At 30.7% G+C, this 14,480-nt stretch overlaps 1 protein-coding gene across 1 annotated transcript in view; it reads right to left on the bottom strand.

Annotated features, from left to right (window-relative positions):
* LOC139526913 (uncharacterized) overlaps positions 1–14,315 on the bottom strand; it is a 28,186-nt gene extending 13,871 nt beyond the window's left edge. The window contains exons 1-9 of the mRNA XM_071322070.1: positions 14,166–14,315; positions 8,118–8,657; positions 7,271–7,433; positions 5,788–5,936; positions 5,352–5,491; positions 4,503–4,787; positions 2,921–3,001; positions 1,995–2,171; positions 1,090–1,206 (exon numbers count right to left, since the gene is read on the bottom strand). Coding sequence (XP_071178171.1) covers positions 1,090–1,206; positions 1,995–2,171; positions 2,921–3,001; positions 4,503–4,787; positions 5,352–5,491; positions 5,788–5,936; positions 7,271–7,433; positions 8,118–8,583 — 1,578 coding nt within the window. The 5' untranslated portion in view covers positions 8,584–8,657; positions 14,166–14,315. The remainder of the gene's footprint in view (positions 1–1,089; positions 1,207–1,994; positions 2,172–2,920; positions 3,002–4,502; positions 4,788–5,351; positions 5,492–5,787; positions 5,937–7,270; positions 7,434–8,117; positions 8,658–14,165) is intronic.
* Between the last annotated feature and the right edge of the window lie 165 nt (positions 14,316–14,480).

Raw genomic sequence — 14,480 nt, 5'->3', positions numbered from 1 at the left:
TTATTTTTAAATTTTGATTTTTTTCATTTTGAAATCAATAATTTTAAGTTAGCTCTTGTCTGTTAAACGATTGCATCTTACATGCTACAACTCTGTTATTCTTTAAGATGCTTTAAAATATTGAGCATAATCAAGAATTAAGTGAATTACACAGAAACAAGAAATATTTCAATTTAAAAAAAAAAAATGCCTGAAAATTACCTTATATACAATATTTAAATCCCATTTAAGTATTTCTATCATTTGGAAGCAAGCTGGACATGACTTCGATAGAAGTTTACTCCCTTGAACCCCCCGCCCTTATTTTTTGAACAGTTGCCACAATCACAGTAAATGTAAGTAATGAGCATTGATATTTTATACATTCAAAGTTCAACATAAGAACAGGAATAGGAATCTTGTAACTTCTCCTAGTAAAACCTGCTTGACATTTTTTTTTATTTCATCAGTACATTGTCACATCTCTACTCAATGGATTAAATAATTTATTTTTTTATTCTGATATCGTTATTTACACAACAAATATTTCTAAGTTTTATTGATCACTGGGCTAAGTCCATCTCTTCATTATTAATTAATTACCATCACAATTAAACAACAAATGCATCATCATAAATTTCTTGATTATAAGTGATTTTTTTTCTGATAGAATATCAAGTAGTTAAAAATCATTTGTAAAATGACTTGCTCTTAAGACCACGGCCAAATTAATATAAACTAATGAACCTATTTTTTTTTATTTCAGGAGCTTTTAATGGCTTTCTCTGTACAATGGCCTTTAGTTGGTGACATCAACCTGACTTGGATTTTGGTGCAAAGTTGTCTCATTGGCAGATCATACAAAATCTTCTTTCTTTTATATACTGTGGAATTGTGGATTCATTATTATACATTGGATTTTCGTGGGGTTTGGGGTACAGGCGAACCATGAAATTAAATATTAAAAAAACCAACAAAGTTTCTACAGGCTTGTATGCAGACTTCAGCAAAACCACAAAATTCAATAGCCAAAAACCTGAAAGTTTTCCTTAATCCACAAAAATTGGTAAAATAAATGAATCCCCAGTATCTTATGACTAGAAAACTAACCTGATCATCAATTCCAGTATCTAAATTATTCTCTACAGCAATGAATGGTGTAATTATATGTTGAGTGTATGGTTTGTCTGCCAAAAACTCCTGGATCATACTAAACTTCTCCTCAATCTGCAATCAGACAATGGAAATATTTCATACTACAATGTAACAATAAAATATATCAAAACACATTTAAAGAATTAAACATAAAAAAAATATTGAAATAAGTATAGTTGAATTATAATGTAGCATATTTTTGAAAATCAATATTTGAAAAATGTTATTTAGTGACAATTGTTCTCCTTGTCAAATGTAAATAGTTATCAAAGGTACCAGGATTATAATTTATTACGCCAGACGCATGTTTCGTCTACATAAGACTCATCAGTGATGCTCAGATCAAAATAGTTGTAATGCCAAACAAGTACAAAGTTGAAGAGCATTAAGGACCCAAAATTCCAAAAAAGTTGTGCCAAATATGGCTAAGGTAATCTATTCCTGGGATAAATAAATTTTTAGTTTTTCAAAAAAAAAATCAAAGTTTTGTAACAGAATTTTTTTTGAAATGATCACATAATTGATATTCATGTCAACACCGAAGTGCTGACTACTGGGCTGGTGATACCCTCGGGGACGAAATGTCCACCAGCAGTGGCAAACTGTATTTAAGAATAGCAGATGTATGTACTTTTACCACAGAAAATACCTTTACTGACTATTATATCACAAAAATATGTATCTATCTTTAATTTATTTATTTTCTTTGGTTCAAGTTTCATGTTTTATGGATAGATAATGTATTTTTTAAGGGTACTTTTATTCATCGTTTTGACAAATTATGCATTTTAGCAGATTAGAAATTTGCATTTCTTTGAAAACTTGCAAATGTAGTAATTATGAATTAAAGTCTTTTATACCATCATTTCTTGTATTTCCTGATCTGAAGCCAGACTGTTTCTGTGAGTTCCAACTATAAATACAGGGGGAGATAATCTTGTATTATCCACCTGAGATCTAGTGTTGTCAGAGATTTGAGCATGGATAGTCTTCAACCAATAGTCCATATAGTCTAAAGTACTCATATCATTATCACCCTGTCATAATAAATATTGATACATATATAAACATTATGTTATGAGCCTAAAACTATGTTTAATTTAAGGAAATCAAAGAAATTACAATACTCAACATATTCATAAGTTTTGCATATAAGTCATGCTTTTAGACTGCTTCTGCATTCTCTTCACTAAATCCCTTGGAGGTGCATTGGTTGATATTTAATTCTGGTAAAGTAAATATAGCCTGCTAGCTGATATTCATTTCAGTATGAACTGATTAGCCAAGCCATTGGCAGAACCAGGGGGGGTTCCGGGGGTAGGAACCCCCTTTTTTTTTGGTAGATCAATGCATTTGAATGGGGACATATAGTTGGAATCCCCCTTTGTCCTGGGTTGGGAATCCCTCCTTTTTAAAATGGCTGGATCCGCCCCTGCAAGACCTTTTCAAATTAAGTTTGCCACCATGCATGATCCTCGGCTAAGCACTCATGAAAATATTAAAACCCTCCTTGTTCCCTACTTCACAATCAGGAACTTGTATTCCCGAGGTATGATTACTGTCTGTCATTATTTGTTTTTCTTTTAAAATTGAATGATGAGTGATAAATTTAACTGTCATGACAAATATGAAAACTGCCAATGTCCAAAAAGAGCTTGTCTTCATTAACAGACAACAGAAAATCATAATGTTCTGTCTTTCAATTACAATTTCTGTGGGCATTCTGAAGCAAATATTATTTAATGCATATATTCATTATGGAAAGGTATGACAATTAAAACCTTACCTGTGATGTACTGCTAGCATCGTTTAAATCAAGGCACAGATTGAACACAATTATGTAAACAGCTCTAAATGTTAAGAAAACCTGTAAAATAAGAAAGAAAAAATTCTAGAAGATTTTTTAATAAACACTCAATACATGTTAATCCTTTAAAACAAATGAAATCTCCTTATATAGAGCACTTATCAAAATGTGTGTGCTGTCCAATGCCTTTAAATGTAGATGTCATTTTACATACTGAACAAAACTAAACCTATTTTTAAAAGACTGAGACATACTGTGTTGGAGTACCAATTAAGACAGGTTTGCATTCATGTTCAATTGTTCCTGCAAGAAATTGTATGCCTATCCTTATCTACGTTGCTTGAAAATTGATACGTGTACCAGTACTCTTCAAAATTCATCATATTTTGATAATAAACAGCTGCGCCATGAGCGCATGATACGCCCGACGTCTTGTGTGGAAGTTTTATGCAATTATCATAAATAGTTTCTGAGAAAGTTTTAAGCAATTACCATTTATTGCTTTTGAGACACGGCGGGACATGTGAAACCCCCCCCACCCTGTTTTCTTATTACAAATATCACTAAAATAAAATTTTGAATCAAACCAAAAAGTATACAGATCTTTAGATTAATATAACAAAGAAGTGTGTACAGTTTCAAGCAATAATCATAAATTGTTTTTGAGATACGGTGTGACATGTAAAAAAAAACCTCCCCTTTTTTACAAAATACTCAATAACTCAAAAATAAAATTTTGAGTCATCACCAAAAAGTATACAGATCTTTAGAATAATATAACAAAGAAGTGTGTAAAGTTTTAAGCAATAATCATAAATCGTTTTTGAGATACGGCACGACATGTAAAAACCCCCTCCCCCTTTTTTACAAAATACTCAATACCTCAAAAATGAAATTTTGAATCATCACCAAAAAGTATACAGATCTTAAGATTAATATAACAAAGAAGTGTGTAAAGTTTTAAGCAATAATCATAAATCATTTTTGAGATACGGCGCGACATGTAAAAAACCCTCCCCCTTTTTTACAAAATACTCAATAACTCAAAAATGAAATTTTGAATCATCACCAAAAAGTATACAGATATTAAGATTAATATAACTAAGAAGTGTGTAAAGTTTTAAGCAATAATCAAGAATCGTTTTTGAGATACGGTGCGACATGTGAAAAAAAAACACACCCCTGTTTTAGTTACAAAGTGCCGTAACTCAAAAAGTTTAAATCTTATTTTCACCAAAAAGTATACAGATCATTTGACCATCATAAAAAACAACTATATTAAGTTTCATGAAATTTAGATAAGTCGTTCTCAAGTTACGGTGCGACATGTTTACGCCGGACAGACAGACGGACGGACGGACACCGGACATTTGTATACCATAATACGTCCCGTCAAAATTTTGACGGGCGTATAAAAACTACAGATTGAACATTTTTTAACTTCAAATTAGTCAGCATCTTTATAATCAAGCAAAATCAAAAAAATATTAGTGTGTTTGTAAATGGACAATGACAATATACAAACCCCTCAATGCAACAGTTCATATTTATAGAAAAATACCTGATGTGCTGTGTAATAGGCACTTTGACCTGCAAAGTCCCAAATATTCAAGGTCACTTTTTGTACTGCTTCCTTTTTAGCAACAGGTTCTTCAGGTGTCCCTACTTTGGAATCTTTGCCATTTTTGTGATTTTTCCCAGAAGGTAAACATGCTTCTTGTTGGTCTAACATTTCCTGAAGAAGTTCTATAACTCTTTCTGGAACATCATTAATTGTCTCATTTAAGATAGGATGATCACTATTGGATGAGGGCGTGTTCCTAATATTTTGTTTTTCTTTATCATTCTGAAATGGAATTTAAAATAAAAAAAATATTTACATGTATATAATTAACAGCATAATAGAAACATTTCTCTAATTTCCAACACAAAAAGTCAATAACTCAATAACAATCATATAACGTAAAATAATAATGACAGATATATTTTAAGGTGGTACCCAACACTTTAACTAAAATTAATTTGGCTCGTTTAATTTTCTTAAAATTTTGACAAACTATTTACTTTGACCCTTTTACAAAAATATAAAAATTTCAAAAAATTTGAACCAACCGTTTTATCAGAAAAATTACACTGGTTATATAGCAGTTTGACAAACACTTATTTTGATCATTGAGAAGCTTAATACTCCCTTAACAACACAACATAATTAAAATGTTTAGCTGATTTTACAGAGTTATCTCCCTGTAGTGTTCGGTACCACCTTATGAGATGTGAGATTGATTTTATCATTGAACTAGATTATTTATTACTCAACACTGTGCAAACTCACTAAAAACCATCTATGGATTAACAAAGTAAGAAAGTCTAATAACTTATAATATTAAGTACATGTAGTAACTTTCCTTACTTTTCTACCAAGAGATAAAATTCTTAGACTGTCACGACTAGATACTTTAGATCTATTGGTTGTTTTCTGTTTGGCCATTTCTTTAATGATATTTTCAGCTAATCCATGGTTATATTCTTCTTCTATAGAATCATATTCTCCTGTAAAAACAACATATAAAATGTAATCAATGTACATCTCTATGAATAATGCATTTTCTTGTGGAATTATTGAGGGTAAATAACACATTGCATAACATGGATAAAATATACAAAAATTACAAATTACAAATTTTACTAAAGATAGATGATTAAATCTAAATTGTTTTTCCAGTGGAAGAAAAAAACAAAACCAAAATGCCATAAGTTTAGTAGTTTACTCTTTGTATTGGTAATTATGGATAGTTCTATTTAGCAATTTTGTTATAGACAGTCTCACAAATCATTAAGGAGCTTACCTATACTATCTGACTGGTTCCTGTTCTGCAGCTCTAGGTTGATTTGGTTGCCAGATATTGCTGATTTCCATTCTGACTTTTGTGACAGATTAAATGAGCAAGAAAATGATAGATCTATGCCATCTGTAGCCTCTTCTTTGGTATTGTGTCTAAAATCGTAAGAAAAATATTATCTCTCAAACAGAACCTGTATTTAATTCTTTCTGACAATATAAAAACGAAGATGTGGTATGATTGCCAATGAGACAACTTTTCACAAGAGACCAAATGACACAGAAATTAACAGCTGTATGTTACTGTACAGCCTTCAACAATGAGCATAGCCTATACTGCTTTAATTTCAGATGAAAATCAAATTATAAATTGTTGATTGACAGATGGACAACAGTCAGCTTAGACTGCTAAGACAGAGTTGAGCACTTATTGGGCTGAGAGATAAGTCTTTAAAAAATTATATATCAAAGATTTGTAAACCAATTTCAAGTACTCAAATATGTTCACTTGGATGACTTATTCCCATTCTGAGAAATTTCAGATTTTTTGCTACAATTTTTTTATGTAGTAACAATAAGGTATAGTAGTTTTTGACGGTCTGAAAAATACATATAAAAAGCTAAATTTTAAAAACTAGTTTGATACACTTTTTTTTTTTTTTTTAATTTCTCCAAGATCTGTACTCTTCCTTGTAACTTGAAAATTAAAATGAGTGTATGAGAACTAAGTTGAATATAAAAAGGAGACGTGGTATGATTTCCAATGTGGCAAATCTCCATAAGAGACTGAAGTCACTGAAAGACACAGAAATTAACAACTATAGGTCACTGTGTGGCCTTCAACAATGAGCAAATTCAATACCGTATAGTCAGCTATAAACGACCCCTAAATAACAAATGTATAAACAATTTGAAATAAAAGTTTATCTTAAGCATTGTCACAAGATGGTGTTGTTAAAAATAATTAAGCTTCTTCGTAATTATAATTACCACTTTCCACGTTATGTCGTCAAATGTAAAAGTTGCAGATTTTTTGTGTGAAAAATATCATACTACTATAGTTATTAGTAAAACATGAAATCAATAAACTGGCATAACAACAATAACAGTAATTTCCTTTTCAATTGTGCTAATAGGGCATATAAAATAATTCACATCTGTTAATTGTATATAATATTCACTAGTTTTTACATCATTATTTCATAACAAATTGATTTTCCAAAAGTACATGAAAGAAAAACATAAACATTTACTTTACCTTTCAAATGTTATTCTCTATAGGGATTTGAATTATTAATAACAGATTAAAACTCTTATTTCAAATTTCCCTTTTAACAAAGACAAATTTGATGTACAAATTAACGACTAATAACAAAATATTTTATTTTGCATTTGAAAGATTATATGGTCCTCCCATTGCTTTCTATTCATATCTTTGGCTTTTCTGATTGAGTCAACTTTTCTTCAAACTCATCTTATAAAACACTTACTCTAGGCCAATTAAGGATTTTTTAAGGCTTGTTTTGCCAACTCTGTCTTGACCAACTAACATAAGCCTACTGCGGTAGATAACTTTGGTCCCTGAGGTACAAGCCTCATCATAGGCCATAACAGCATCTGGTCCTCTGGCAAGAATTTCTTTTGGTGCTTCATCTACAAATAAACATAATTTTAGATTTAAATTCTTTTAAATGTTTAGTAACAAATAGTTTTAATAAAAATTTCTATTTGTATCTTAATAAAAGACTAATGACTTTGCATTATCATATTACATGTGCCCTTTATAGCTTGCTGTTCGGTGTGAGCCAATGCTCCATGTTGAAGGCCGTACTTTGACCTATTATGGTTTACTTTTTACAAATTGTTATATGGATGGAGAGTTGTCTCTTTTGCACTCATACCACATCTTCTTATACCTGATTAATAAGTAAAATGTAAATTGCTAAAGAACTTCAAGTATCACTAAACAAAAGTTTAACAAGTAAATATTTAACAAGTAAAAAACCTGTAATTAATATTGATATATTTCATAAAAAAAAGTTGTCATAAGTCTTTTTGTTAGTTGATTCAAGTTTTATCCTATAACAAGTAAACAAGATGTACAGCATGTACAGTAAATTCAGAAATGTGTGCATGCATTTATCATTGTGATTTTAACAGAACAGACCATAATGTGAAAATAATTATTGCGATTACAATCTACATGTTTTAGCTGCACAAAAATATACAGTATATGCATCAGATTTTCTGAATGCAAGCTTTTATTGTGATATATACACATTTAATTGAATTGTTCACATCATTTCTGAATTTATTGTAAAATATTTGAATACAGACCTGGTTTGACAAGCTTGGCCCCAGTTGTATTCCCGTAGATATCCACAACAAGCCACAACTGTTTATCTGTAGGTATGTTGGTTACCCATGCTCCTTTGTAATCCCCATCTATAAATAACTGAAGGGCTCCTGAAGAACTTAGATAAACAATTAACTTTGACTTTTCCTTGATCCATTTTTCTGCAACTGCTCTTATCCAGTAACCATCCTTCTCCACTAAATTACGAAAAGCAAACCTAGGCAATTCTGATTGGTTTATTTTAGATGGATTATTTGTGGTTAGTCCGATACCTAGGGCACCACTCCATGATGTTGAGGTTGATAATTCTACACATACTTTTTGATTGACTTTGACCTGCTGATCACCAAAGGTCATCCCATTGCAAAATATTCCCTCAGCTCGGTTTGCTTGTGTTTTGTTCCCCGACAGAGTTACCGATATGCCATGAGTAGAATGGAACTTCATGACACTGCTCTTCTACAATGCTTCATTTATCTTTTGTATACACCTGTACGTAAGCATTGTACCAAGTTATGTACCTGAAATTATAACATAATCTTGTATTATAAATAGCATAGTGTCCCTACAGGTGATAATTAGATGCATTAAAATACAAAGCTGGTATTGATTTTCGGTCTCATTACCATTATATTTGAAAGAAGTTTGTTTTTATCTTTAGAATTGATTATAATACCAAGCAGCATTAAAAGAAAAGGAAACAAAAGTATTCCCCTTATAATTATAATTGGTAAAATTGATTTTACTTTCATATATGATTAAAGGTAAATGAAATGTAGCATATTGATCCTTTCTTAAGGTGTAAAGGCTAATTATTAACTTGTATTTCTTGACTGTTCTATAAATATGTTTACTTAGACAAATTTTATGCTTTGTAATGTAGACAAAAAATTATTAATTTGACTTCATCAGTGACACTATCCATTTAGACTAATCTAGACTGATTTTATCTAGGTTTTTACACTTAAGATAAAGTTTAATAGCATAGAAAAACAAAGAATATGGGGTATTTATCCACGACAAAAAATCAGTACATGCACAGCTAAAAACACATAAAAAGCAAAAGAATTGAGCTTTTATTGCTGTTCTTCATCTAAAAGTCTAAGTGAGGCCTTCAACGCAGAGCCAAAAAAACCACTCTCACTTCACTGCAAGTTTAAGACTGCACTGACTAGAGTGGATTACTGTCACTACGCTGGATAAAATCATACTTCTGTAAAATTGAAAAGACACCAATAATGAATACAATGGAATATATATCCAGACTCTCAGTAAGTATGATTGTTAATGTGATACATGTAGTATAAGCCATTAAAATCAATAGCTTTATACCAATACAAATACCTGTTATACAAATCCTCAAACAATAAATTTAAGGAAGATGAGCACAAGTTGTCAAATCAATATAGAATTATATCAGCGCATGGTTAGCAATGTGTTAACTACCTGTAATTACTAACAGGTGATTTCTCACGTTTTCTGCAGCTTTATTTGGTTTTATCTTGTATTCTATAATTTAACCTTAATGGAAATGAGATTAATGTAGAAAAGACTAATGCTTGTAATCATAAGGCCTTGTATTTAATATTCAGGGGAAATATTGATGCAGATATATAATTTATTTCAAAGCATCTGAGTTGTCATCTTCCAGATTACTCAAAGAGTAAACCCGCCACATTCTGTATTTTTTTGCCTGTCCCAAGTCAGGCACCTATAATTCAGTGGTTGTAGTTGTTGATGTGTCACATTCGTTCATTTTTTGTACATAAATTAGGCCGTTATTTTTCTCGTTTGAATTGTTTTACATTGGTCATTTCGGGGCCTGTTATAGCTGACTATGAGGTATGGGCTTTGCTCATTGTTTAAGACTGTACTGTGACCTATAGTTGTTGATTTCTGTTTCATTTAGTCTCTCTTGTAAAGAGTTGTCTCATTGGCAATCATACCACATCTCCTTTTTTATATATAAACTCAGAAATTATTGTGTGCATTTATTATTGCAATTATTGAGGAATAAACAAACATGTGGGTTTAATTATTGCAATTTCAGGAAAATCTGCAAACAGATACATGTATATGACAAAATGTGAGATCTTATTATAGCAATACTCACCCAGTCAAATTATTTACATTAATAAACAAGAATGTGTCCCAAGTACACGGATGCCCCATCATTTTCTATGTTCAGTGGACCGGGGTGATTTGATAGTTAAAATCAAACATTTTCAATTTTCCTCTGCCTTTAAAAAAATACCGTTGAAATCCAATACCAGAATAAAGATCAACATTTCTTGAGGCGAATCTTTTTCAGATTAGGGTTGAATATGTTACTATCGTCCCTTAAAAATGTTTTTCGACAAGCGAAAAGTGATGAAAACTTGAACTATGAGCACTAATTGGTAATCAGATTATAAAGTATTAGTGGTACATGTATTTTGAAATGTGAAGTAAAAGTTGTCAAATCTTACAGTTCTAGTTTGTGTGGACCATAAATTATTGCATTGTACACCTGGCAGAAATAAATAGAAAGTGGTATTTGTTTCCTGATAAAATATTGGTATCATACATATTACATTGGTAAATTTCATAAAGTTGCTTTCTTTGTTGATAACTTTTTATAAACACTAGGCAATATAGGAAAGGTGTACTGACATAAGAAGTCTCTAAAAACATTAACTCCAAATGGAGCTTTCGTTAGTAGAAGCCATATTAACTATGTGTATCAGTGAGAGAAATGTGAAAGCATAAAAATATAGTATATATACCAATACACATAATTAACAGCGCCTGGTGATGTTTCATAGCCTGACCGGTTTCGGTCCAAAAAGGACCTTCATCAGAGGCAGAATCAGAATCTGCCTCTGATGAAGGTCCTTTTTGGACCGAAACCGGTATGTGTATTGGTATATATACTATATTTTTAAACTTTTTATAAACACATTGACATAAATATTTACACATAAGATTTAGAATCTGATTAAAAAGGAAAAAAAAACAAGGAAAATTAAATAGCAAAATGCTGACTTTGCTTTTTTTTCCTTCTAAATTCTGATTTTTACCTACTTAGAGAATTACTCATTGACCAGATACCAAATGATGTTGGACAGTGTTTAAATAACCTTATCACCTACTATTAATTCTGGTTTATTTCAGTAAACTTAGTCAATGCTTAGACATAAACAGTCTTGAAATTATGTAATATGGAAAGAATTGACTTGGTTTCCCATTGTTTTTTATCTGTTGCACAAATAAAGAAATTTGAAACATGTCAAAAAATGGGAGAAAAACTGAATTTAACAAAATAGTGAAATCCATGGTGAATGGGAGGTAACTCCATGTTCAATCATAAAATAAAAAGCATTGGTTTCACAGAATAAAACTGTACATGTAGCATATGTAGGGCAGCATAAAAATTCCAATGTTTTCACAACTTTTCCCCTGAACATTTAAGCTAACTTTTTAAGTGAAAAAAAATGTTGGAAATAAATTAAAAACATGGCAGACCTAAAAGTGTCTTTGAGCTGTTCCCTTTTTTTTTCAGTTTTGTCCATTGCAGGTATAGATTTTGTACTGTCAGCCATAGAAATAAAATGTTATATTTTTAAAAACTTGGTCCTAGTGTTGAAGCTTGAATCAAGATAATTTCTTAGAAATATTACATATATATTACTTACAATGTAGTAAACTTCTGATCTTAATAATACAGTGTTCAATTTACTATGACAATGTCATTTTAGAAATTATAAAATGACGTGGTATGTTTTCTCTTAATTTTGAGTGTAAATTCACATTGCGATAAGACGTGTCACGGTACTTGTCTATCCCAAATTCATGTATTTTGTTTTTGATGTTGTATTTGTTTTTCTCGTGGGATTTTGTCTGATTCTTGGTCTGTTTCTGTGTGTGTTACATTGTAGTGTTGTGTCGTTGTTCTCTTATATTTAATGCGTTTCCCTCAGTTTTAGTTTGTTACCCAGATTTTGTTTTTTGTCCATGGATTTATGAGTTTGAACAGCGGTATACAACAGTTGCCTTTCTTTATCTGATCATATTAAACATGCTAAAGCACCTTTCTCTTTTAAGTTCATTTAGACCAATAGGCCATTAAAGCTATATTTACTGTACAATTAGACAAAACAATAGTTTCCATCATCATAATTATCTGTTAACTTTAAACTTTTCATTTTCACATTATCCATTTCAATGGCCTTCAATACATCATTCCTGCAAATTTTGTTAAAATCGGATAATGTGATATTCATTTAGCATAATTTGTACAGAATGAATGAAAAATGTGTCTGCAATGAACTATCTTTGATTCTTGTAGATTGATGATTTACAGACACTTTTGATCCTCCTTCATTGATTGTTACCATGCTTACATCATATAAATTCTGTCTTTTTCTCGGACATTATTAACTAGTGAAGTATTAACCATACCTGTTAACCTATGAAAATGAAAATTCAGGTGATCACACGTATGTACAAACTATTTTTCGAGCTGAATTTAAGTATTTAGGGGACATTTTGTTATAATTCAATCAAAGTTTCCCAAACATGTTCACATGGTTAAGTCAATTTAAGTGTAAAGACTGAAAACAATTTAAAACTTAACATATAACAGGTTATTATTTGAACTTGGAATTATTTTTAATTATGGAATTTGCTTGATTTCTTGCTATTGAATTTTTTAATAAATTCCATGTTTATTCTGTACTGAAATGTTCTGTGCTGCGCACAACACTTTCTATAACAAAGAAAATAGTATATTTTCAATAGAATGTACTGTGCCGCGCCCAACACTATCTAACCAAAATACATTTTATGAAAAGTGTTATTAATCACTGAAAAGATTATAATACCAAATTAACATGGAATTTATTAAAAAAAATTAAACACAAGAAATTCTGCAAATTCCATAATTAAAAATAATTCCAAGTTCAAATAATAGCCTGTTATATTTATATTTCATAATATTTGAATGGAATTGATAAGTTTATGTTATGCTGCCATAACACCTTCTCTTGGTCATTCTTCTGTATGTTACAAGCCACAGGACATTGTGCAAGATAATCCCTTTCAATACAACCATGGAATTGATGCATGATGAATTTTAACAATCTTGTTTGGCTAAACGTCCTGTTAATAACGACTTTGACTTGATATACAACCCTTGCAGGGTCAGACTTTCACATATAAAGTTGTTGTTATTTTGTTAGACAAATTAACTTGAGTTGATGTTTTATGAATAAAAAAGGTTAAACGATTAAAGGAGGTAAAGATGGGAAAAATAATTTTTTTATTTTTTTATTTGTTCTGAGGTGTAAAATGATTAAAAGTAATATTCTGATATGTAGTTACATTCAATTAATGTTAGATACAAGCTTTTTATAAAAGAAAAAATAACATAAGTTTAAGGAGTATATTGCAACAGGTGAATGAAAAAGGGAAAGTAACTCAAATTGTAAAACAACTTAAATACACATGCAAACATTCCTATTATAAAGCTAAGGTAATTGGTGTTAATTAATAGTGTGTTTGACACAAAAGCTGGCAAGTGATGCTATGAACTTAATGAGTCACTTAATTTGACAGTTTAAGGTCTTAGACGGTTAATTTAAAATTTTGCTGTGACGCCCCAAGAATTAATAGTTATTTGAACTAGTGCCTCCATAAAGCATTTTAAGAAATAAACAAATATATAATCAAACAAATTATAGGCCCATAAAGGGCATGTTAGTGTAGCTATTTGTATTCATTATATGTAAGTTACATATAATAAATACAAATAGATACAGTCATAGTAGCTGTGGAACCGTAGCTCTTAGGTCCTTATGTTATTTTTCAAAAAATGTCCGCAAATAGTCAAAAAATAACATAAGGAACTAAGAGCTACGGTTCCGCAGCTACAGTCATAGGTACATGTAAGTAAAGAAACCATGATGTCAATGTTCATGTGTATACATGGAACTGGCTTAAGATATTAATTTAAATGGAAATTCATCTATTCATTGTTCAAATATACATACATCTGTAAACTAAGTTATCAAATCGTTGGTGTGGTCCCAGTGGTTGTCGGTCGATTAGGACAGTTGATTAGGAAAACAAACAAGATCGACGTCAATTCAGCGCTTGATATTTTCCTTATGAAATTAAACACTCTAATAACTTAGATAAATTAAAATTCTGACGCGGACCTCCGAGAAGACACACAGGACATTGGACAACTCGCCTCACAGCTTCTTTTATAACTTTGTATTATGGAACACCTTTTGTAATACAGGTACCTATCTACTATTAACAACCACTAAAGGTTTTTACCGGAAGAATGAATAAAAGAAGAT

Source organism: Mytilus edulis, chromosome 1, assembly GCF_963676685.1.
Source record: "Mytilus edulis chromosome 1, xbMytEdul2.2, whole genome shotgun sequence".
NCBI lineage: Eukaryota > Metazoa > Mollusca > Bivalvia > Mytilida > Mytilidae > Mytilus > Mytilus edulis.
Note: the sequence above shows the minus strand (reverse complement) of the source record. Positions and strands in the feature narration are given on the sequence as shown.